The sequence below is a fragment of the Diorhabda sublineata genome, chromosome 2, assembly GCF_026230105.1.
Source record: "Diorhabda sublineata isolate icDioSubl1.1 chromosome 2, icDioSubl1.1, whole genome shotgun sequence".
NCBI classification, from domain to species: Eukaryota; Metazoa; Arthropoda; class Insecta; order Coleoptera; family Chrysomelidae; genus Diorhabda; species Diorhabda sublineata.
This window is the reverse complement of record NC_079475.1, coordinates 22,087,364-22,111,912: the sequence shown is the minus strand read 5'-3', so window position 1 is coordinate 22,111,912 and position 24,549 is coordinate 22,087,364. Positions and strand designations below refer to the sequence as shown.

Sequence of the window (24,549 nt, the reverse complement as noted above, 5' to 3'; positions counted from 1 at the left end):
GAAATTGGCGTTTAAAATTGTATTATAGGCTGTTTATTGAATATACTATTTTCAACAGAAGCATAAATATTTGAATCTGTTACATTAATGGGTTCCTTATGATGTAGGGATTGAAAATAGCCACACTGATGTTACAACAGTATTTAAAATCACCTGAATTCCTTCAAAAAATAAAAAATTAAGGTGGTATGCTTATAGGCTATCAACATGTCAGTTTTCTGTTAATTAGTATTTATAGCTTTTTTCTTAAAGTGTAATTCTTGTTCTGGATTTCACTAAATAACATCTCTGTAATATATCCATTGCTAGTTGAATTATTATATCTGATTTTCTCGCATAACCTGATAAGCCTTTTCCATATGTACTATATTAATAACTTGTTTTCTAGTGACATTTGTGACCTTTTATCTAACGAATACTTTTTAGGTTTATCTGTGTTTTTTGCCTAGTGGGTTTAGAGTCATGATATTAATCTGGGTATTTTACATAAGTTTGTATTAGAATTTCTATGCTGTTAATTTACTCTTATGTAATGTGAACGTTTTATTATGATTTTGTTTTGTTGATTTTAATTTTCCATGATCTGTGTTGAAAAAAGCACTGTTATGAATTTTTGGTGGCTAGCTTGAGTTGGGATGGTACCAATTCTTTGGAAGATTTGTAATTACTGTTTTAAGTTATCTACATTATTTGATTGACCGCTATATCAGCTCATAATAGAGTACAGTTTTATATTGATAGTTGGAATAACTGTTCCCATCCGTATCCTTAATTTTTTGTGAAAATGTCATCTTGCTAGCAAATTGCTTTTTTTCTTAGAAAAAAGTTTTTTATTTTCAGTTAGTATTTTATGTTTGCATCCACATCTTCTTGTAGTGATATTGATATATATGTTTAGTATTGCTTTTATCGTGTATTACTTGTCCCAGTGTGTTTTAAGCTGCACCTCCACTGCATGGAACAATAATACCATACCTACAAACAAAATACCATCATATATCGAGTAATAGTAAACAAAAATCAAAAATAAAATTTGTGTATTGTTTAGTGGAAATACTTATTTATAGGCACCTCCAGCCCTGCCTCCTAAGAATCAACGAAGACCACCACCAATAGTAGTTCCTAAAAGCTCTTCAATATCTTCAAAATTATCAACGTCTTCTTCTTCTTCTTCTGTATTATCTGTACAGTCTGAAAAGGACAGAAAATCAAAACCAACGTTTTCCTCAAATTTGATTGATTTAGCACATTCAGATGATAAAGATAGTGTAAGAGTGAGTATATTACAAGAATTCGATCCTTTGTCAGAGTCCGTGTACAGCTCACTTAGCTCCAGGGCGATTAGTCCGGATTGTTCAGGTGAGAAAATTGTTTATTATTATTCCTCTAGCATTATTTGTGTATGTAATGATGAGATCTTTATTTGAAATTAAACTTGTAACTGGTCTTCTAACTAAGCACGGTCATCTAAGACGCCATTTCCATCCTATAAGCATCAGGAAATAACTGGAACACTGCAGTTTCATTGAAGAGGAAGGAATTCTAGACCAAGTAATTGGTGAGTGTTCAGCACTCACACGGGCGAGGTACAAATACTTGGACCTGCCTCACAGTTTGCCTAGTGACGTTACAAAGTTCAAGTCAAAGTGCCTGCCTAGCTTTTCAAAGGACATTAGTCTTTGATCATTTTAATTAGGACACGACGGACCTATCTGAATGCCTATGTATGCAATGGTTCCTAACCTTCCACTAACTTAACTGTGACTTATGAAGGTCTTTATTCACAACTGGAAGGAAATAAGAAAAGCCAAAGTTCCTTGATATTCGTGGACTACCTCTCGCTGTTCTTCAATCTGTTATAATATTGTTTTTGTTTTCAGTTGATGATACAATGTCTGTTTGCAACAGCGTTTATGAAGAATATGACCCGTATGATTTCATATATTCAGGATCAGGCAATAACAGTATTTCAGATCCTATTTATGCTACATTAAATAGGTCCGATAATGCCACGCCTATGTCACCAGGAGTATCTCGAATGTCTACTATAGATAGAAGCAGTTCTAAATCAGTTAAGGTAAGTTAGTACTTGAATAAATAATATGCTCTGATAGTCCATTAAAACAAATTAATAATATCAAATTTAAAATGCAGTGACATATATTTAATTCACATATTATCAAATTGATGAAATTTGCACAATATGTAGAGCAGAACTCGCATCTGAGACTCATATTAACATACTCATTTGGACTAAATAAATGAACAACAATAGATACAGAAAGAATTGACATATGAATAAGTATAGATTAACAAGAAAGATACAAATATCTCAATAAATAACAGAAACACTCACAAACTGAATATAAAACATGGTTAATATTTCAGACAATTGCTGCAGAAGTTTCAGCAATTTATAGAAACAATAAAATCACAACAAATTCAAACTGTCGACTGGAAATAACCTTACAAAAAGATTGTCAAAATACTACGCTAGAATTAGCTTTCGCATATGATCTGATAATAAAAAAGCACTATATATTAAGATTAGTAAACAAAAAAAAAATGTTTTTTAATAACTACATACTAGCAAAACAATGTCATTGGTAGATATTGTGACATATGATGACAATATAAAAGAAATACCATTGTTCACAGAAACAAAGAACAAACTCCTCATTTCAGATTTATTTTATTTCATCTCTTGTTCACAGAAGAATGTCAATAACGCAGTTCTTTAAATTATACTTACTAGGAAAGCAACCTTGTATTGATATACTTATTTGTGTTATATTCAAGACATTTGGATTTATCCCATTATATTTAGCAGATAGGTTGTACTATCACTTTAAGTGGGAACAAATAACTGTCCTGATATGTTGTCGATGAAAAAGCTAATTTGGTTCTAATCATGGATGCTCCAAAATAACAAACCCAAAGGTCAATTATTCTGCCTAGCTATAGTAGGTAAACATCTATATATAGCAGCAAATATTTTGGATAATGGAGTTAATATAAGATTTCAATAGGTGCAGTACAATTTTTCATCTCTTGAAGTTAAAAGTTGTAATTTTTGTTAAACTTTCATTTTATTAATAAACAAACCCTTATGTATTCTCCCATTAATTATTTTTTTTATATTCTAGAGAAACCTGCTAAATATTATTGAGGAAGTAACTAATAGATCCTTGGTGAAAGATCCAGATCTCAAATCCTTTTACAGCATGGTATATAACATTAGAAGTAAGTTCTAAAAATTTTTCCTTTCATTGGAAGACAAGCTAATCATTTTTTCTTGTTCCAGAACAGTATAAATACAACGACCCCGATACAAATATGGGACTTGTTATCAGTCCAATGGTAAATTATCAGTATTCTCATGGCTTGAGCATAAAACTGCAAGTTCATCCTGATTTTGAAGGAGCTGACTTCAATCAACCTATCAGTTTTACTTGTGACGGTAATAACACCATATAATATATATCTATCTTTTAAAAATTATCAAAAAAAAAACTAATTTTAAAACAGTTGAGACCTAAAATCAAGAACATTTAGATGCATTAATACATCAAAAGGTCTAAGAAAGTGAAGAAATTTATATAATACCCCACAAAAATTATCGCATCACTGGTATTTTAGGATATTTTTAATACTTAATTTTAGTTTTTTGAGTCAATGTATCAACTTAATAGATATTTCTGGTTTCTTATATATATATATATATATATATATATATATATATATATATATATATATATATATATATATATATATATATCACAATTTCTTAAAATTTCGCTGGGGTAATTGGAGCTCAACAAAGCGCCATATCCAGAGTTGTTATTCACTACCAAGAAACAGGGCAACTAACCAGAAGACCTGGACAAGGTCGCGGATGGGTAAATTTGGTAGTAGATGATCGTTATTTGAGGTTAATGGCGTTAAGAATTAGGCATACCACCGCTCGAAGGCAGAAAACAGATTTGTTGGCTGCTCGTAATATCCGAATAAGCCTACAACAGTTCGAAATAGGTCGAGGAAAGCAGGTATACGAGTCAGAGTGCCAGCTAAAGGTCCACGTCTTACCACGTCTCGGATGAATCAAGATTTTGTCTGTATTCATCAGATAGGGGTGTACCAGTATATAAGCGACGTGGTAAACGGCACGATCAGGTTAATTTTTGTCAAACTGAAAGTTTTGGTGGTGGCTCTTTCATGGTTTGAGGAGGAATTTATTTCGAGGGTCGCACGGAGTTAGTACCAGTGAATGATGAAAGACTAAATGCTGACAGGTACATAACCAATATTCTAGAACCCCATGTAGTGCCCTATATGCCTCATATCGGTGACAACTCTGTGCTAATGCTCGTCCACGCGCTGCTAGAGTGGTTCGGCAGTACTTAGAAGAGGTCGAGATACCCACCCTGAATTGGCCTGCACATAACCCGGACCTAACCCAATAGAGCATGTCTGGGGCCATCTAGGATGGCACATTCAGCAACATCCGGCACCAAAAAGAACACTAGATGATGTTCAAAATGTTCTTTTTATCTTTTGGGAAAACATGCCACAAGGATACGTCCAGAACCTGTTTAGAAGCCTTCCAAGAAGAATGAAAGCTGTAATTAGAGCGAGGGGCGGCAACATACGCTATTAGAAATTCATTGGTTGGTTTAAGTTTAAGCACCGTTCATTTTTTTGTATAGATGTTTTGTACAATTTTTTTGATATTTTCTATGTTTTGGTAAATCAAACTTTTTGTTCTCTGTAGATTAAACTGATATAAAATAAATGTTGCTATGTTCTCATATAAGTTAGACCTCCTAAAGTAACTCTGGTGGTAAAGTGGTACCAACTAAGCGCCCATTGGAGCATAATCTTTTTTGTTTTTTTCTAGTTAATTCAAGCGTTGAACACGTTACTCTACAACTTACTTATGGTCTTGATGCGCCCACTACTACTCAATACACGCTAAAAGTGTGGGGAAGTAACGAATATTTAGTTCCTACCACATTTTTAAGTGATTACGAATATGTACATGACTGTATCAAACTGGATGAAGATGTTATTTTGATATTAATACCGGATTCTAAAAAAGACAAATCTTTCGCTAGAACGGTAAACTAAAATTCTATAACAAAATATTACAATTACGCCAGTAGATACATAAAACATTTTTATTATCTACATTATGTTATGTTTTTAGATTGCTGATGACAATGATGATGAAACTTTGAAATTCGAAAATATAATCCCCAATGATACAGTTGTTCGTATTACTTATGAAAAATTGAATATTTTGTTAGGTAAGTGTTGTATATTATAGTTTATTTCAGAAAGGTATAGAGTAATAAAACCTCATTAGGTATGCTAGGGGACCACAGAGTGACCCAATAAATATTCGAGCCACTTTCATAGTTTGGCATTGATTTCATTGTAAAATTCGATGTTTTTATCAAGTGCAGGTAGTACCACCCGGATTGGGGTCAATATATGGATTTACCCTATTTTTATCCATTCACCAATACTGAAAATAGTGTACCAAAGGCGTGCCGGTAGGATACTCGTAAAAAGGAAAGAATTTTATTTTAACAGAATAAAAATTAGGCTATGTAAACGGTACCTGTTAAACGCAAAACGTAACTGTATAATCTACTACCTAAGTAATCCCTACACAATATTTGGATATTGAAACTTCAGGCCAAAAAACATACTTTTCCTAATTCTCTTACGCAATTACTTGAAATTTTATTATTACAAACAATACTATTTCAAGACCTACACCTATGGCCGACACTGAAATTGAGCCGAACTGGACGGAATTTCCCATTTTATTACTCTATACCTTTCTGAAATAGACTATAATGATTGTAATTGCGCCACATTTTCATTTGGTTACCATAGCTTGAATTCAAGGAATGATATATCAATCACCCTATTATATTTTCAGAAAACGATCTTTTAGCTGAAACCAAACTTTACCGAGAGACTTAAAAATTAGTTATTCATAAAAGTGTTTGCGATGGTCTAGCTAAATCACGCTCTTTCTGCGAATCATAATAATTCGAGATCAATCTGAGATTTGGAGAACAAAAAAAAAATAAAAATTCGGTGTGCCACGTGTTGGAAGGCAATGACAAATAACCAAGAGAATTCTGCCTCTTTAACCTCTTAACTTGTACGTTCGGATCCATTGTTTTGTAGGGAAGGGGGGGGGGTTATATAAAGAACTGAAGACAAAAGTTAAAAGATTTTGGAAACTACTCCAAAAAATTAGTAGATAGTATACTTCTAATTCAACTTATATTAATTTAACAACTTTTTATTTCAATTTTAGAGACTGTCGAAAATGAAATAAGGAAATTGGAAGATGCCGCTTTGCAAATGGAAACGAATAGTAATCCGTCAGTAATGCCTGCCGTGCAGCCTTTAAATGTAATACAATCAGTTAAATACCTTGTTAATTTAATGGGAGATTTGTGTACACTTGATATTATGTATACAGTTGAAGCCTTAGAAGAAACTTGTAAAAATTTTCTACCATCCAATGTAAGTAAGATGAAATAATTCATAAATAATATACAGCCATAAAATATCACTTATAAATTTCAAAATGAATATTCATTTATTAAAAATTCAATCTAGAATTTTAACAAATATGATGGCTAATTTCGGTTTCAGGTTTACTAGAGTTTTTTCTCATGTTTTGCTTCATATTTGGATTTCAAAAGATATCTATGATATTCTCTTCATATAATGAAACTATTTCAGTTGATATCTTCAAGATTTCTCTTTAATCCTGTACTAACTTTCTATTTTAACTCATCGTGATATTCCTTTCACAGTATAATGTTTTGTATTAATTAATTTTTCATGATTTCCTATTTATCATATCACTTTCTATTGAATTTGAATCCAAATCTTTTCTCTTGGAATATTCAGCTCATCATCTATTATGTTATGGCTTTTTTGAGTATATTTTACATATTTTTCTGTCCTACAAATAAATGTATTTGAGTTTTTTTGTCACTTTAACCTTGCAATTTATATTTGAAATATACAAAAGATAACATTAAACTTTAGATATACTTTATTCTCCTTTTTTAGAAATCTTCATTTTCTGATTTCATCAGTAATCACTGCAACAAGATTCGATTTGCAGTTCAGAATTTGATTGAAATGTATAGTCACGCGTTTTGTGTAGACTTTGAAGTGAAAAGTACTTTATCACATGAATGTAAGTATCAAAAACAACTTCAAATAAGTAAAGTCAAATAATAATATATAAAATTTCAGCAATGAGATACGTTCATGATATAATGGATTCTGTCATAGTAAGAATATGTGCTGTGTATCGCCCATCTTTTGAATGGGAACATGAAGAATATACAGCAACTGTTCAAATATATCACGGTACAAAGAAAATTGGCAAATCTCTGTGTACCCAACCTTCCAGAAAATTTGATAGGGATAAATATTGGCCTTCTAGGATAGTATTTGACAGCTGGTATACTCTTAAGTATTATTTTCAATTTCATATATTCCTATAACTAAGTGTATTTTAGGTTAGAATTTGAAGATGTACCTATAAATAGTTTGGCAAGAGAATCTCGATTAGTAATCTTACTTTTTGGTAGAACTTTAATTACGTCAGATACCGAAGATTCGAAAAATTCTACTGTTCCTGCTTATAAGGAGGAAGAAATAGGATGGGCTTCAGTTCAGTTTTTTAATTATGAAAGGTAAATTTGAACAGATTGCTTGTATTAGTTATCAAAAAAATCCAGCCCATCTCTTAATAATTTTATATTGAATAGGGTAGCAAGATACCTGGTATATAATTGTAATTGACGTTTCTTATAATGATAATACGTTTATTTAGAAAAAAATTATATTTTTATTAATACGCATTTTTGTTTAAATTTATTGAGGTTATATGTTACATTGCAACAAGAATAGAAACTAAGTAAAAATGTCGCACACTCGGTGCTAGAGACTATAGCACATTTTTTAATATTGGAATAAGTTTTGAAATAAACAAATGTCATTATAATTTATCAGCTTCCAGCAAACAAGCGAAATTTGACGATTCGACCTTTTGCGGTCTATATAAAAATAATACTTGACATTGACAACTTGCAAAACTATATTGATTAATAGATTACCTACAACATGTATATCAATGCAACTACAAAAATTCAGTTGATAGATTTTACTTATTTTTGAGAAATAACTAAAAAAAATAATATTACAATAATATTATAAATTATTTTGATATTCATGTTGTATGCGATCTATGGATTAATATAACACTAGTTTTCAGGTTTCCATACCCCAGCTGTTATTCGTTTAGATAGAAAATAATGAAACAATTCTGTCTCGTCTGGCTTAAGAAATATTTATTTACTTAATTGAAATATATGATTTTTGCATTAATACTAAAAAAAATTAAAAGTGACTGGTTTTTGCTTTCTTTTTATAGCTATTTGAATTAATTTCTTTTATATTAGACCAACGGTAAACCCCCAACATGCTTTCATCCCAAAATCCTTGATGTCTTTCTTCGAAAACCTTTAAATCTTGGTGGGAAATAAACTCAAATGCGAGTGCAGAAAATGATCTTAAATGACATGTTTATTCCCATTTTATGCAAAATTTTCATTGGTAACAATTTCTTTTCAATTTCACGTTTTTATTTCCTAAAAAATTTTCTGCAACCATTTTAAATGATTTTCAAGCAGATATTTCATTAATAGATTTCATTCCGAATAGGTCATTGCTTTCTTACATAATTTTGTTGCTTCTCCCTACTGTTCCACAAACAAAGAAAATAACAGTATTTTGTGTAACCACCCTGCAATTTCAATAACATACTGATAACTTTGAGGTCACCGCACACTTTCCATTGGTGTTCTTTATACTTTATTAAATAAATTAAAATGCTCTCGTTTCATAGCTCTCTTTGCAATTCACTGCGTATCCTATTAGTATGGACGGTTTTAGACTATATTTCGAAGATTCTAAGAGCAAGCGCCACTCTGTGTTGTCATAGTTTTGATCCATCACTTCAATATTAAATCGATTCTTCAGATTCTCCTGTGGTGTGATTCTTAAACTTGTTATCAGGTGACAACTAGGTCTCACAGAAAAATTAGTAGACAACCGTTTTGTCATCGCGACTTTTTTAATATCTCGATAAAATTTGTACTAGAGTTTTATTTGTAACTGAATAATCCTAGCCTTACTTCTGACTATAGTGACTTGTAATTTTGTTATCAGTAATCAAGCTGAAACGTATAGGCAGTACTATATCACCATGAGATCTTTGTATGTATTGTAATTGTAGAATAGTAAGTTGTACAATTTTTGTTTACTTTTCTATAATTCTAATAATTTGATTTACCAACCTTATTTGGTTATTTGTGAAAAATGTGAATTGTGTAGAATAAATTATGTTATCTGCTACTTCTATGATATAACAACGGAATTGAAAATATCTTGAACCAATTTTTGTTCGACATCTTTCATAAAAACATTTCTCCAAAAGCATAAGGTTTTCGACGCACTATTGGTCGCCACGTTTGATTGATTACTTTCTATTTATAAGAAATTTATTTAAAAAGTTATTAATAAAATGGTAAAGTGAACAATATTTTTGTTTTAGTGCTATGAATCAAGGCAGTATACTGCTTTCAATTTGGCCCAATGAAACCAACTATATAAACGATCATATTTATGGGCCAGCGCCTGCTACGGGAACTCATCCAGATCCTGACCATCCTGTTCTCGGCATAGAAATTGTAGCTCCTACCAAAGTTCAGTTTCCTTCTGTGTCACCGGATTTATATAGCAACGTTTGCAAAGGAGACTTCTCTAGTTTAGATAATGAAACACAACAATTACTGGTAGATGCTTGTGATCAAGATTTGTTGTACAGATTTTCACCAGAGATAAGAGAGGTAATTATATGAATTGTATTTATTATTTGTTAATAATAATCAAAATGTATTCAGCAAATATAACTATAAATTTAGATAAATATTTAAAATAAATTATACTCAACATTTCATATAGACATTAATTGTTTTATAGATTTTATGGGAAAAACGTCACTATCTATATCATCTTCAGACAGCGTTACCAAAAGTACTTCTTGCTGCTCACAGTTGGGAATATGTTCAACTTCCAGATCTTCACGGTATGCTGCATGCGTGGACAAGACTGAAACCAATTCAAGCATTGGAATTACTTCTTCCCGTATATCCGGATCTAGAGGTTAGTAACAAAAAAATTATTAGTAAGTTATGTTGTTCCTTTTTGTTTTTAATGGGAATATTTACAAACAAAAGCTATACCCCAAGAAATCTAGATATATTAATGCCTACGCCTCGCGAATGATAATCGCCGATATTAAGAGAATGGCAAATAGTAAGGAAAGAATTTGTTATCACTGCCCAAGTAATGTATTTCTTACAGAGAAGAATATCATTTATGACTTCTGTCTTTTAATAAAAATTGGTAGAACTACTCTTATTTCTACCTCAATATTTTTACAAACATTCTATCCAGATATGATAGACAGGAATCTAGATGCAATATACACATATTTACCATATGTAAGCTACATACCTTTTAATTAAAATTACCATCCCGTGGTAAATTTACAATAAATTTTCAATATTTTAGGTCAGGAGGATGGCTATTAGATGGATCAGAGGCCTTACAAATGATGAATTAGTAGATTACTTACCCCAATTAGTAGTAGCTTTAAGACATGAAACTTATGAAAATTCTTCATTAGCAAAGTTCTTGTTAGACAGAGCTCTAAGGTCTCCTAGATTTGCACATTATTTATTTTGGTTATTATGTCATAGCATTCCAGGAGATTCGCCTCAAGTAAGTATTCATTTTTGACCTTTTTCATTTTACTATATATCTACTTTGATTTCATAAGATTTATTCAACCTTCCTAGTTTCCTATCTTTTGCTAATATTGCCCTATATACTGGACTTAAAGACTAATTTTTATTTCAGTAACCATTTCCAAATATATAAATTTATTTATTCCCACATTGACAAATTCTTGAGCTTTCTTACAACATATTCTATTGTTTCTCCTATAACCATTTTGTCTAATCTAATTTCTAGGTGAAATTCCACCATTTACATTCTATTTTTATTGCAATTGGCTGTTACGGCATCTACAATGACTGATACATGATTAATACAAATAGAGCATTTGGTTTTAACTTCACTATTTCATTATACACAAAATCAAATTGATCAGCACTATCAGGCTTCCCAGCTTAGAATACTTTTGAACTACATCCATATTGTGTAGTCATTTCTGTCAACTATTTTTTTTTAGAATTGCACATCAGAAATAAGAGGTAAAGATATGGAATTGGGTATTAGCGAATTTAGACACCATAGAAGACTGAAACTACTGTTAAGAGCTTTATTAGCTATATGTGGAAAATCCCTAGGAGATTGTTTTCTTTACCAGCAGTCTCTTGTTAAGGTAAGATTATGAATGACATTTTTAGATTACTGTTTTCCTATTTATTATATTGAGGCAAATACTTGTCATATTGCTGAAATGAATTTTGAAAAATTATGAATATATTAGATCAAAACTTTGGCATACTGCTATAATAAATTTAGAAAAATTATAATATTTTAGAAATTAAATGATATAGCCGAAGAAGTACAAAAAACCAAAGAGTCTCATCGTCTCACTGTTTTACACAATGGGTTGGGACAAATTCACAAAGATCTTCAAGAAACTCCAACAAGTTTACCTCTCTCACCTACATTGAGGGTGAAAGGAGTAGATATACAATCATGTTCTTATTTTCCATCTAATACGTTACCCTTGAAAATAAACTTCTTAATGGAAGATAGTTCGATAAGAGCAGCTATTTATAAAGTTGGAGATGATTTGCAACAAGATATGTTGACATTGCAAATGATTCGTTTAATGGATAAGTTGTGGTTGAGTAAGGGATTAGATTTAAAAATGGTAGCATTTACATGTATACCAACATCCAGAAGAAAAGGTAAGACTGTGGTTTATATATGAAAAAATAGTAGATATTGATTATCTAATGACCAAGTTGTTGAGCTTCTATTATTCTTCTCCAGGTATGATAGAGATGGTAACAAAGGCAGAAACATTGAGAAAAATTCAGGTAGAACACGGATTGACCGGTTCATTTAAAGATAAGCCAATAGCTGAATGGTTAGCGAAACATAATCCTTCTGAATTAGAGTATGCAAGGGCTGTACAAAATTTTACAGGTATGGTTTTATTTTTGTTAATCAAAAACGTTTGTTTCCAATTATCCAAAATTGCAAAAAGCTATTACTGGTTACTTTCTCTATTATTGATTCTTGTTTTGTTACTTTTTGGATGTCTTCATTCTTTATCTTGTCTCACTGAATATTTCCTACTATTTTTTATGCTTCATTTCCATTGTGTTTATTTCCATTTCCACATCCGTATTGATATTTTTTGTTCCAGTATCATTTGATTTAGTGCTTAGTGAACTTTTGTTGATTTATTCACCCTAGAAATAAAAACCATTAAATTCGCTAAGTCATTCTTCTGTCCCAGCATCAATTAGTATTAATAGAGTTACTTGTAGCCTGTTTTCTCATAGACTAATTTAAATTTTAGCCTCATGCGCTGGTTATTGTGTGATAACTTATATTTTGGGCATTTGTGATAGACATAATGATAATATTATGTTGAAAATATCTGGACATCTATTTCATATTGATTTTGGAAAATTTTTGGGAGACGCACAGATGTTTGGAAATTTTAAAAGGTAAGACACATCAATAAATAAGTCGCGTGACTTACCAAGAAAAACACATTTTTTGCTAAAAATCGATTTTTGCATGCAATCAATCCAACAACTCTATATAGTATCGATATTAATTGTCTTTCCCTTTTGGAGATGGTCTATGAACAATATTCTATGCGCATACCAAAATACTGAAGCCATAACATCCGCAGCTGACTGTTGTGACAGACGTTTTGGACGTGGTTTACCGGCTGCAGTCCACTGAGATGATGATCGTTTTTTTCCGGAGTGAAGTGATGAATCCATGTTTTATCCATTGTCACATATCGACGCAAAATAATTTTATTTATTACGTGTAAACATGACCAAATAATGATCTGAATCATCAACACATTGTTGTTTTTGATCGACTGAAAGTAAACGCGGCACCCATTTTTAAAAAAGATGTCTCATGGTCATGCTCATGCATAATTATAAACACACTGCCCTCTGATATCTTTACGCCCTCAGATATCTCACGCAATTTCAATTTACGATTAGATATAACCAATTTTTGGACTTTTTCGATGTTTTCTGGACTAACCACTACAATTGGACGACCAGAACGTTCACCATAATCTGTGTCTGTTTTAAATCCATTGTTTTGGAAATAACAAAAGTAGATTCACTTAAATGGTTGTCCCTTTTTTGAGACTAATCAAAATGTCATGAAATTTCACACATAGTCTTTTGAAAGTTGGTACTCCATAAACGTTATATGGTTTTGACAATGGCAGCGCCATTTATGTGTTTGTCACACGATTTATTGAGTGATGTAGTATAATATTCAGTTATATTTGGATTGATTAGTTACATGTAGATATAATGTACATGAGCACATTTTGAGTAGAGAATAGAATTTTTATCATATAAAATTCAACACAATTAAATAATTTGAGCGTGCTCTTTTGTTTTAAGGGACCGAGCCCCATTTGTGTTAACATCTGATATGGCTTACGTTATTAATGGAGGTGATCGGCCAACTGAAAAATTCCATCAATTTGTTGATTTGTGTTGCCAAGCATTCAATATTATAAGAAACAACAGAAATTTATTTTTGTTCTTGGTATGTATTAATGAATATACCGTACTACAATATTGTGCATGTATGATTTGCTCTTGGAAGAGGAAAAAAAGACTGTATTCTAATTAATGAAAAAAATAATGTGTCATTAAAGCTTTTAATATTTCACCTATTTTGGAAATCTTCATATTTTCGGCGGGTTTTCGAGTAAATATATTAATATATTATGGTTACGTCGCACAGTGAAGCCAAATGGCCAATTAGCGGAAACAATTCAATACATCGAGAACGAATTAATATAGAAACGTGGGGGTGGTCTATTGGCAAGATAAAAATTTCTGAAATTTTCGTGATAGGTTATTCTTATTAAAGCAAGTTGCACCAAGTATTTGGAGTGTATGCTTAAGTTGAATAATTGTGATCATAGCTGTTCTCAATGTTTATTTAAAATTTGCAACTTATAACGTTGTAAAGCTCTCTTATTTTTTGTTGCCCAGTGTGATTGGTGTGTGGCTGTGTTGACCAACGTAAAACATGGAAAAAATTTGATAAGTTTTTTCTCCTTAAACAATTATATATCACTCATTTAGAGAAGTAATTTGGTCAAACTTCCATTATTCTGACCATAGGCCTTATTTTTGGGAATATCCTTGAAACAGGAAAAAAATCATGCTGTTCCTACATCCTGTAGTTTATATAGTGTGAGAAAACCAGAGAGAGAAGTAGATAATCGAAATAAGCACTTTCAAAAATCGCTATAGCACCACTGTGTGTCGTATCTCATTAGCTCTTTCTGTTTTCTTGAATAAGGAAAAAGTATCAACATTGAAATCTGTATTTGAAATATGATTCACAACAAAAAAAGCTTATTTAATATAAATATAAATAGTATATACGTAGATTACTGGGCCAAATATTATTTAACTTTTAAACAGACCGTTAACCAATAACCAATAGATCTCAAAAAGTTTGGTTGACCTATTTAATCTCACATAGATAGAAGGATATGTGCTTTGTTTATCCAGATTTTCTTTCAAAACCATAATTAGGTCTGATCCAGATCTAGAGTAATATAATTTATTTTATGTATAGCGGCATAATAAAGCGGCTAACAACTAGTATATAGCGAGTAGTTATCACTTGTAGCATACCAATTAAATATGGTCTAAATGTTGAAAATATTGTCCTTCTAACCACACTATAGAAAAAGTATTTCACAAATTGACAAAAAATTATAATTTTCGCTTTCGTAAATTATTTTAAAAAAATGTATTTACACAAAATTAGAATAATTCTATCTAATAGAATGAATACAATTAATATCACAACCGAACTAATTGATATTCAACTTCAAATTGTTTACAATAATCTTATTTTTATATGTTCTAGAATTTTCTTCATATAACTTGTGTTGTTTTTTATAAAACATCTTAAAAATTTATCATCTTATTAATTTTCACTACATATAATTAGCATTCGAATTTTTTTCCAAAATTTTGAAGCATAATGTATGTATCAATCAACATACAATAATAATGACTTGAACACACCTAATTAGGTTATGCCGTCCATGTCTACACCTTCTCGCTTATTTACTGATACAGCTTTCTATTTCTTATTTCTGCTAGTTCATAACTCCTATTCTACTTAGGACTTAGTGACTATCCTATCTAGTTTAACATTGGTGATGATACACAGGTCATTTTGTGGTGCCGAAATTTACTACTGCTGAAAATCATATTCGTTTGGTCTGCTAGATTACATAACCGTTGTCCATTATTATTTTTTCTTTCATGTATTCTCTTTTTTTCCTGCTGATTGGTTCAGATATTTCTCCTTCCCTATTAGAGCGTTGATATTTCCCAATTCCTAAGTATGCCATTCTGTTATTTATTGGTCTGAATGTCCGTTTATTTCATTATCTGAGTATTAGAAGCTATAATGTATTAATCAACATAGGTTAATGGAATTTAGGAATTGAAATGCAAAGAAGGGTGTTTTAATGAAATAATGGTGGACAAATTTACAGTTTACATAATTTTCAGATAACATCATCCGGAATATGCAGGATAACTCCAGAATCAATAAGTTATATGCATAAGGCACTGTTGCCTGAATTATCTAATCCTGAAGCTGCTGCCTACTTTACTCGTTTAATCGAAGAATCTCTGAAAACACGTTTCACACAATTTAATTTCTTTTTGCACAATCTCGCTCAACTCAAATTTACTGCTGAAAATAACGAGGGAACGCTACTGTCATTTGTACCAAAAACCTACAGGTACCTATAAATAACGTTTTAATTAAAATATATGTTTATTCACAATAATTTTACATAGTTGCAAATATAATCATGACATATATATACATATATATATATATATATATATATATATATATAAATTAACCTCATTCAGTCCTCTAGGTGTTCACCCCAAACCGCCTTTTAAACTGACCATATATATGAAAATTTTAGATTATATTCTACTTTCTGGAAAATTTTACAAATCTCTTAAGTGTATTTGAAATTAATATGTAATAATTTTATTTTGTAGTTTAGCAAGTGATGGTCAGTTGGTCCATGTGGAAGTAGTCAATTATAGAAAAAGATATGATCCAGATAAATATTATGTATATATTCTGCGAGTATATCGTAAAGACCAAAGGCAACCGATGGAAATTCAACGAACTTATAAAGAATTTTGTGAATTACACCAGAAGTTGTGTATATACTTTCCATTGGCCAAATTACATAGGTTGGTAAATTCAAATAAGGTTTTTATTAGCTAGCTTATATTTATGTGTGACAATCTGTATACAATGGAATCTTGCAAATTATGTGTCGAGAACAGATAACAATATGATGATATCATAAAATCAATCATTCTTACTGCTATTATCAAGATAACAAAAATCTAAATTTTGCATATAGTTTGTTTAATTGGCAAATACATGGCTCAATTTAATAATAATTTAATTAATATATCACAAATATGGTTATACCAAGCTTTTTGATACTTTTTTATAAATGACATTAATAAAGTTGCATGTTTTAAAGTCGAGAGAAAAATTTCATGTAATTAGACAAATTGAAGGAATTACAATAATGTTTATTATAATACAAAGCCCTCTGTCGCGTTTATTCGCGATACACAGAAAAAATAATAAGCTGGTTTTAACGTGGTTAAAATAGATTTATGCATTGGTTAAATAATTTGTCAAAATTTTGTCTGAATTAGTAGCAATATAATGGTAATTGTTGAGAGTATCATAACAAGTTAAACCGCCTAGCTTTTATTGAAAAATCTCTATTAAATATATGGTAGAATATTCTTTTATAGATCTATAAAAAATGCGCGATGGAATGTTTACCTATCTTCCTAAAAAATAATCTCCATGTGATTTAAAAAGGTGTCTTATGCGTTATCGCATAAAAGTAAAACTGAAACGTCGCAAAATTATTGAAACACAAAAGGAATTAATACAGTACAATAAAACAATATATTTTGTAAACTTTTTATCAGTATTAATTTTAATATAAATATGAATATTGCGAAACAAAAGATGAATTCAATTTATTCATTCCATTAATCAAAATAATTGCAATTCATTCATTAAATCAATTCCGTTAGTTCAATCATTTATAATTAATTCAATCGTTAAATTAGTATATTCAAGTTGTAAATTTTTTTTTGTGAATGTATTAAATAAAGTTTTTAAACAGTTTTCCGGAGTCGAAATATATAATTATGCACTCAATAAGTCTTGTGAGTAACTATGGAAAACACATTTTTTTTGTCAGAAATCGATTTTATTCATCAATATAATCTCCTTCAAGAGCGATACCATAATTCCAACGCTTCTCTAATTTCTTGATGCCGTGCTTGTAGAAGGATTTGTCTTTTGCCTCAAAATAAGCTTCAGATTCAGCAATTGCTTCTTCATTTGAGCTAAATTCCTTACTTGAGCAATTTTTCGCGGATGAGAAATAAATTTGAAGTGTAATTCGCTCAATTTAACCATTTTTGTCATCAGCTTGTGAATCGGTGCATTGTCGATCCAACAACTCTATGTAGTATTCGCTATTGAATATCTCTAACTTATGGAAATATTTGATGAACAATACTCCATGCGCATCCCAAAATACTGAAACCTTAGCCTGACTGACTACACACGACTTATTGAGTGATGTTATACTTCGCGCGCGAAATTAAATATGCTTTATTGACATGTAACTGGTAAACAAAATATGTTCATTTTTCTTGAAGAAGTTATCATGGTTATATATAAAAATAAAATATTTTCGTTTGTTTTTTATTGTCTACATTTTACAATTAAATCTAATCATATAGATATATTATGTAATTTCTACCCTGCAGACGGAATTGTTATTAAAAAATAATATCTACCTTATCACCATATTGGAATGCTAGTTTTTTCAGTACTATCAAATTAAATTCAAGGAAGTTTCTGTCATTATATTGTATTTCTCATATTTTCAATTTCTCTCACTTCACTAATTGTGTGTCCTATTTACTATCCTCATATAAAAGTCACTTGTTCTTCTGTCTATACATATATTTTCTCAATTTGACTCCCGTTTGCCCACTAAGCTGGAATTTCTGGAACCGTTAGTGGTATTCATACTGAATTCACTATTTTATCTTACCACTACACCAACATTCATCATCATCAAGTTATCGTCTTCAGAGAAGGTAAACTCTGTTTACCTTCAGTCTCTGGTTATAGAAACGCGTGTCAAAAAGATTAATTGTGAGTGTTGGTATAGTGATTAAGTATTTCATTCTCGTCTCATGTATTCTCAATATATGTCCACCTCTCTTATTTTTATCACATATTTCTATACCTAATTGTCAGTTACTACAGCTTCTACTACAGATGCTTTATTTCCTTTTATTAGAAATATAGCTTGGTTATAGTTTTTAATACCTCTAATGTATCTTTATTTTTAGTTTTTATGTTATTGTTTTCATAATTATATCTTTTCGTCTCTTTTGGACAATGTACAATTTTTCAGAATAGTATGTCTTGTATTTCTTACGTTCCTAAATCCTTAAAACTAAAATATTTTTTTAGTCTTTCTATAAAAACTTTATATTTTTAGTTTTTTGTATCTGTCATGTTACATCTACATAAATTATTAAACATCATTTTCTTGTGAATACATTATTTTTTTAAAAATAGTCATGTTTATATAAGTCAAATTGAAAAATTTTTACAATTTTACATTTTTCTAAAGTAAAATGTCCAAATTTTTACATACATATAAAGCTATTAACAGTCATTTTCTTCTCCTTCTTCATCTACATCTCCGTTTCTCAATATAATTTTTCTAGGACGAGTAATTGTTGGTTCTGTGTCCCCAAAAAAGATACTAGTTGCTTGACTGCTGTAACTAAATGATGGGCGAGCATATTGTGACATATCTATTGGTTCTTCAAAATCTTCCTCTTCGGATTCATAAAATTGATCGTGTTGCATCACGTTTACTTTAAATTCTTCATAATCCATAGGTAGATTTGAATTCATTGGGAAAGGACCACCAACTTGAACTTCAGGTGTAGGCAGAGTACGTCGTGAATTTGTTTTGAAGTTTTTAGTGGGTGAAGAATCTGAACCTTGTGTCATTAGAATAAGCGTCGAATCTGAATTATTACTAATGACATTTCTATGATCTCCTTTTTTGTTATTTACATATGGGTTCGAATTTTCTGTTGTATTGTCTCCTTTATCAATATATGTTTTATTTCTCCCTTCTTGTTTAGGTATTTCTGAATCAGATGAATTTTCTCCTACGTTTTTTAAGGATGCACTTTTCAGTTTTTCACTTATGGTTTTAGACGTTTCAGTAAATGTGTCTGATCGGATAGGAGTTCTTGGTTTTCGGAGTGCTGATTTAATTCCAATGGGAACTGCATCTGGTGCTAGAACCAATACGTGTCAATGAATGCTGTGTTGTTTCTATTCTACAAGGTTATGCATTATAAATTATCTATTGATATCGGTCAAATAACGCAACAATAATGAAATAAAAACGTGATAGCATTATCCTATATAGTCCGGACGCTCACAAAATAATTCGTGCTATATGTAAATGGGAGTACAAAAAAAATTATTTAGAGTAATGCAATCAGGTGATATGATGATAACATTCAGCGAGACATTATGAATAATTTTAACTTCCAGATGTGCGATATCGCAGAATCAACAAACAGCTATATACAATGTGGAAAAAAAGAATGCTGAGAAAAGGGCCACTCAATTAGAAAAGGTTATTCAACAATTCCAACTAAAAATAAAAGAACTAGAAAAAATATTTATAGAGAAAAATCAAACTCAAAAGACTAAATACGTAATTGATGAAGATCGGGACAGAGTTATAAATTGTAAAAAGCATAAAATGCATAAATACATAAACCCAACCACAAAAAGTGGTTGACCAAGAAACCACAACTACCACCGCCAATATTAGTTGAAAAAATATTCGATTTCCAGTCCTACATAAGTTGATTGGAACCAATTTGGATGATAGAATAACCAGGATGGAATACAGCACCAAAGGAGGTATACCAAAATGGCGGCTAATAGTCAGAGAATCCTAGAGTGGTATGCAAATGGACTATTGTAACATCAACAATAGCTGCAAGCCTTACTAGAGATAGAACAAATTGATATATACCCATCTTAGAAACTCATTTCACAAAAGAGTCATACATTAGATTTAAAGAATATAAAATATATCATACCATCAATACCATCATAATAAGAGACGGTATTACCCATTATCAGGAGATGGAATACAAAACAAGCATATAACAGTAAACCTTTCAACTAAAAATTAAAAATTAATTGTCCCAGCGCTGTATAGTCCACCCAGGCATACTATGAAAAAGAACAATACAAAGAGTTTCCACACACCCACTGGGGGTCAAGGCTTATTACAACGAAAGGAAAAGAACTCTTCAATGCAACTAAGTAACTGAAGTGAAAAATACTATCAACAGGTAAATCAACAACCGAGCCGAATAAAATTGCCGACTTGATCGACTTCTTAACAAGGAATATATCATTAACTTATCTGCAAGTAGAAGATGCGTGGGATATGAACTCAAATCTAGAAACAGAAATCAACAAAGAGCAAACATATTTGCAGAACATTTAGCGCACACTTTTACAGCTACTAAAGGAGAAGAATGACTTGAACAGTTAATACAAAATCAAGACAGCTTGAAAATAACTTATACTATTCCAAAGGAAATATCCACAATGATTAAAGTAAATATCAACCCATAGAAAGCTCCTGGCTTTGCCTTACTCACGGGGGAAATATTAAAACATTTAACAAAAAAATCTATAATCTAATCTATAATATTATAAACGCAGCCTACCTAACTTGGAAAGTAGTTGAAGTCATTGATTCCTAATTCAGGAAAACCACCAAACGTAGTATCTTCATATAGATCAATGTCACTATTACCAATGATATTAAAGCACTTCATGAAAATACTACTGCAAAGATTAAAACCTATACTTGAAAAAAGAAACTAATATATTCATTTCAGCTTGGCTTTAGGGCAAAACACTTCACCTTAGACAGACTCAGGATAACCGATACCATAGAAAAATCACTAGAAAAGAAAAAAGTCTGCTCCTCTGTTTTCTTAGACGTAATTCAGTCATTTCACAAAGTTTGGCATGAAGGGCTCAAATACAAATTGAAGAAGTTCTTGTCTAACCAATATCCAAAACTGTTATATAAGAGAATGAACCTTCAGAATAAAGCAAGAAGATGCTCACTCAGACTTAAAGGAAATCAACGCGGGTGTACTACTAGGTAGTGTTCTTGGGCAGGTCCTTTACCTCTTATAATGATATCCCTCAATTAGAAAGCCACATTTGGGGATGATACAACCATTTTGACCGAAGGCGATTCCCATGAAGAAGCAGCAATTAACCTACAGACATCAATTAATAAAATTAATTATTGCACCAAAAAATGGAGGATAAGTTTAAAAAAGAAAAAATTGGTATATGTAAATTTCACAAATAAGAAGGAATGCTAATATAGCAAAATATTTGGGGTTAACACTAAATGTGAAGTTACGCTGGAAAACTCACAGAAAAAAAAACGAGAAGAACTAAGTATTGATACAAGAAAATGTATTAGTTGCTGGGAAGACAATTCACTTTGTCATGACTATGGGGATGTGCCAGCGAAAACAACACCCAAATAATCCAAAGATTTCAAAATAAAGCGCTAAGGAGTATCGTTGATGCACTCTGGTACTTTTGAAATAGCAATCTTCATCGGGACCTGGAGATAGTCACAGAAAGTCAAGTAAGAAGTGGATGAAGTCTTTTGGATTAGTTATCTAATTGCTTAGATGAAAACAGAGCAAAGTGCCGAATTTTACATATTAGTGTGAACAATAATAATTGTAGTTATTATAATTAAAGGAGCTTCTACTGAGTAAGAACCCTGGTTTACAGACATTTATAGTAATTTAGGATGGAACAAAATTGTTCATTGATCCTGATAATATCAGATCACAATGAGGGAGGTCTTCCAGGTTTTCTTGATAAAAAACATTATATTGCAATATGTAATGCATTTATCAACTTGTACTTACGATTTTGTGAATCAAATTCTGCTTTGACTCGATAATGTAAAGGAACGACCACTTCTTGAGTGTTTTCTTTCTGTTTTCTATTTCTTATGAATTTGGCTTTAAATCCACCGATTAAACCCATATTCAGAACAATAATTTATTCAAAATATGTAACACTAGATAATTTTAAAATTTACTATAATAAGTGACAATTTCAGAGCCACTCATATTATCTCTACAAATGATTAGAGAATTGATAACGTTTTATCTTTCCAATTTATTAAAAAACATTCAATAATTCTGTGTTTTGCGAGATAAGCATGTTTAAATCCAGATTAAAACTAATCCATATTGAGAGTTTATGGTGTTAATTAGAATGATTGTTTTTGTCGTAAGCGGGTGACAAATGCAAAGCAACATATCTCTTTAAAGTATTCAGACTCTTTTTACCCAATATCCAATTTGAAAAATATTTTATATCAAAATAAATATTTAAAATATACTTCAAAGAAAAAATTTTTATTAATATGTATTTATTGCATTAGATGTGAATTTTCATAAACAAATATATTTTAAAATAAATGGGGCCAAACTCGAAAACACAGACATACCTCAAACGAATTAATAAGGGTAACTGTAGAACTAACTTTCTTTAATTACTAACTACAATTAGTAATGAAAGATTTTAAAGAAATCGAAATAATTATTGAATGAAATGCCCAATTTATACTATAGAAAAATCGACCTCCGATATTGAAAAAATAATACAATTATATAATTATAAAAATAAATAATAATTTAAAAACAAAATGGTATACCATATTGAAAATTTCAAAAAATCAATAATTGTTAGTTTGGCAGATAGAGATATGAAATATACAGTTATCAAAAAAGTAAAATCTGCAATAAAAAGTAATTATTATCCTAATAGGTATTATCAAAAGAAGATTAATCATATATTATAATAATAAACTGAATACATCCTAAACATAAAAATTTGTGACGTTATTCTTTACCTTATGGATATACCATAAAATACAAATTTTGAAAGTATTTCAGTAATCTAAAACCAAAAATAAAAAAATTAACATTATATACAAAGGTTTTTATAACAGTTTATTATCAAGCAGTTTACATATAACAGAAAATAACAGTTTTATACTTTATATGTAATGTATAAACGTACATATATGTGTATGTTTGTGTATACACATACTATTATGTGAACTTGTACACTTTATAATTTCCTTCGTTGAAGTACCTGAATGTCATCTGTTCCAAGCTGTTCCTCAAAATATTGAATAAGTCATTTACTGCGTCCCATGCTTCTCGATCATTGATTTTGATGACGCAATTATTCTTACCGTCTTCACTAATATATATCCACAATCCGCTACCCTTTTTGTTTCTGATCACATTCTAGCCTTTCCTATATCTTTTTCATCTGATGTATCTTTTAAAGTTTTCATTTATTTATAATACAAGTAGACGGCCTTTGCTTACTCCGAGACCCAAATAAAAAATTACTGCAATGAAACACTGCACTATTTTCGGAGCCTACAGCACACGTCCTGTTTCATCTCCATTATACCCTTGCTCAGGTTTTAGGCCATGTATCTTTATAAGGTTTTACAAATCATAGCAATATTATCAGCACTCAATTTTCCAATTTAAATAGCCAATTTTCGTACTCCCTGACGTTTTTTGAACTTGTATAGGCAACCAGGATAGGCCGAGTTTTCTTTAATTTTTAACTGCTCGCGGGCTTGCCTAGCACATATATTTCCTAATACTGGAACTCCTTCCTATCTTTCTGCAAGAACCATTTAGTCATAGCATCATCAAGCTCTCGAAAAATAAACCTTTTTAGAGATTTTCTGTCAGAAATAGGGTTTGCACTGACAGCTTCAGCTACAAAGCTCTGTAATTCGGCTGTTTTCTAATTTTATATGATTTAGCTCCAACACGTGTTATTATAAAATTGTTTTAAAAGTTCGAATTTTTGCTCTCAATAGCTAAAACATTGCAAACATTTATTATGCTAATT

General features: G+C 30.7%; 2 protein-coding genes across 2 annotated transcripts in view; one reads left to right on the top strand and one right to left on the bottom strand.

Moving 5' to 3' along the window:
• Window positions 1–24,549, top strand: part of LOC130440689 (phosphatidylinositol 4-phosphate 3-kinase C2 domain-containing subunit alpha) — a 38,596-nt gene that overhangs the window by 4,190 nt on the left and 9,857 nt on the right. Inside the window, exons 5-24 of the mRNA XM_056773969.1 lie at window positions 1,068–1,359; window positions 1,881–2,077; window positions 3,147–3,243; window positions 3,305–3,460; window positions 4,898–5,118; window positions 5,207–5,306; window positions 6,338–6,549; window positions 7,108–7,237; window positions 7,297–7,507; window positions 7,566–7,742; window positions 9,665–9,959; window positions 10,093–10,275; window positions 10,687–10,896; window positions 11,369–11,521; window positions 11,684–12,059; window positions 12,145–12,300; window positions 12,680–12,830; window positions 13,767–13,914; window positions 15,918–16,153; window positions 16,428–16,628. Coding sequence (XP_056629947.1) covers window positions 1,068–1,359; window positions 1,881–2,077; window positions 3,147–3,243; window positions 3,305–3,460; window positions 4,898–5,118; window positions 5,207–5,306; window positions 6,338–6,549; window positions 7,108–7,237; window positions 7,297–7,507; window positions 7,566–7,742; window positions 9,665–9,959; window positions 10,093–10,275; window positions 10,687–10,896; window positions 11,369–11,521; window positions 11,684–12,059; window positions 12,145–12,300; window positions 12,680–12,830; window positions 13,767–13,914; window positions 15,918–16,153; window positions 16,428–16,628 — 3,902 coding nt within the window. The remainder of the gene's footprint in view (window positions 1–1,067; window positions 1,360–1,880; window positions 2,078–3,146; window positions 3,244–3,304; window positions 3,461–4,897; window positions 5,119–5,206; window positions 5,307–6,337; window positions 6,550–7,107; window positions 7,238–7,296; window positions 7,508–7,565; window positions 7,743–9,664; window positions 9,960–10,092; window positions 10,276–10,686; window positions 10,897–11,368; window positions 11,522–11,683; window positions 12,060–12,144; window positions 12,301–12,679; window positions 12,831–13,766; window positions 13,915–15,917; window positions 16,154–16,427; window positions 16,629–24,549) is intronic.
• Window positions 16,649–22,831, bottom strand: LOC130440691 (uncharacterized). The gene is made up of 2 exons (XM_056773972.1): window positions 22,524–22,831; window positions 16,649–19,817 (listed from the first exon to the last, which is right to left on the bottom strand). Exons 1-2 carry the CDS (start codon window positions 22,642–22,644, stop codon window positions 19,168–19,170), a joined length of 771 nt encoding a protein of 256 aa, XP_056629950.1. The 5' UTR covers window positions 22,645–22,831; the 3' UTR covers window positions 16,649–19,167.

Bases quoted from the DNA above. Each gene is read 5' to 3' on its own strand.
- LOC130440691 (XM_056773972.1), bottom strand. From the start codon at position 22,644: ATGGGTTTAATCGGTGGATTTAAAGCCAAATTCATAAGAAATAGAAAA. The intron at 19,818-22,523 runs GTAAGTACAAGT...TATTGGTTCTAG, and splicing joins AGAATTTGATTCACAAAATC to CACCAGATGCAGTTCCCATT.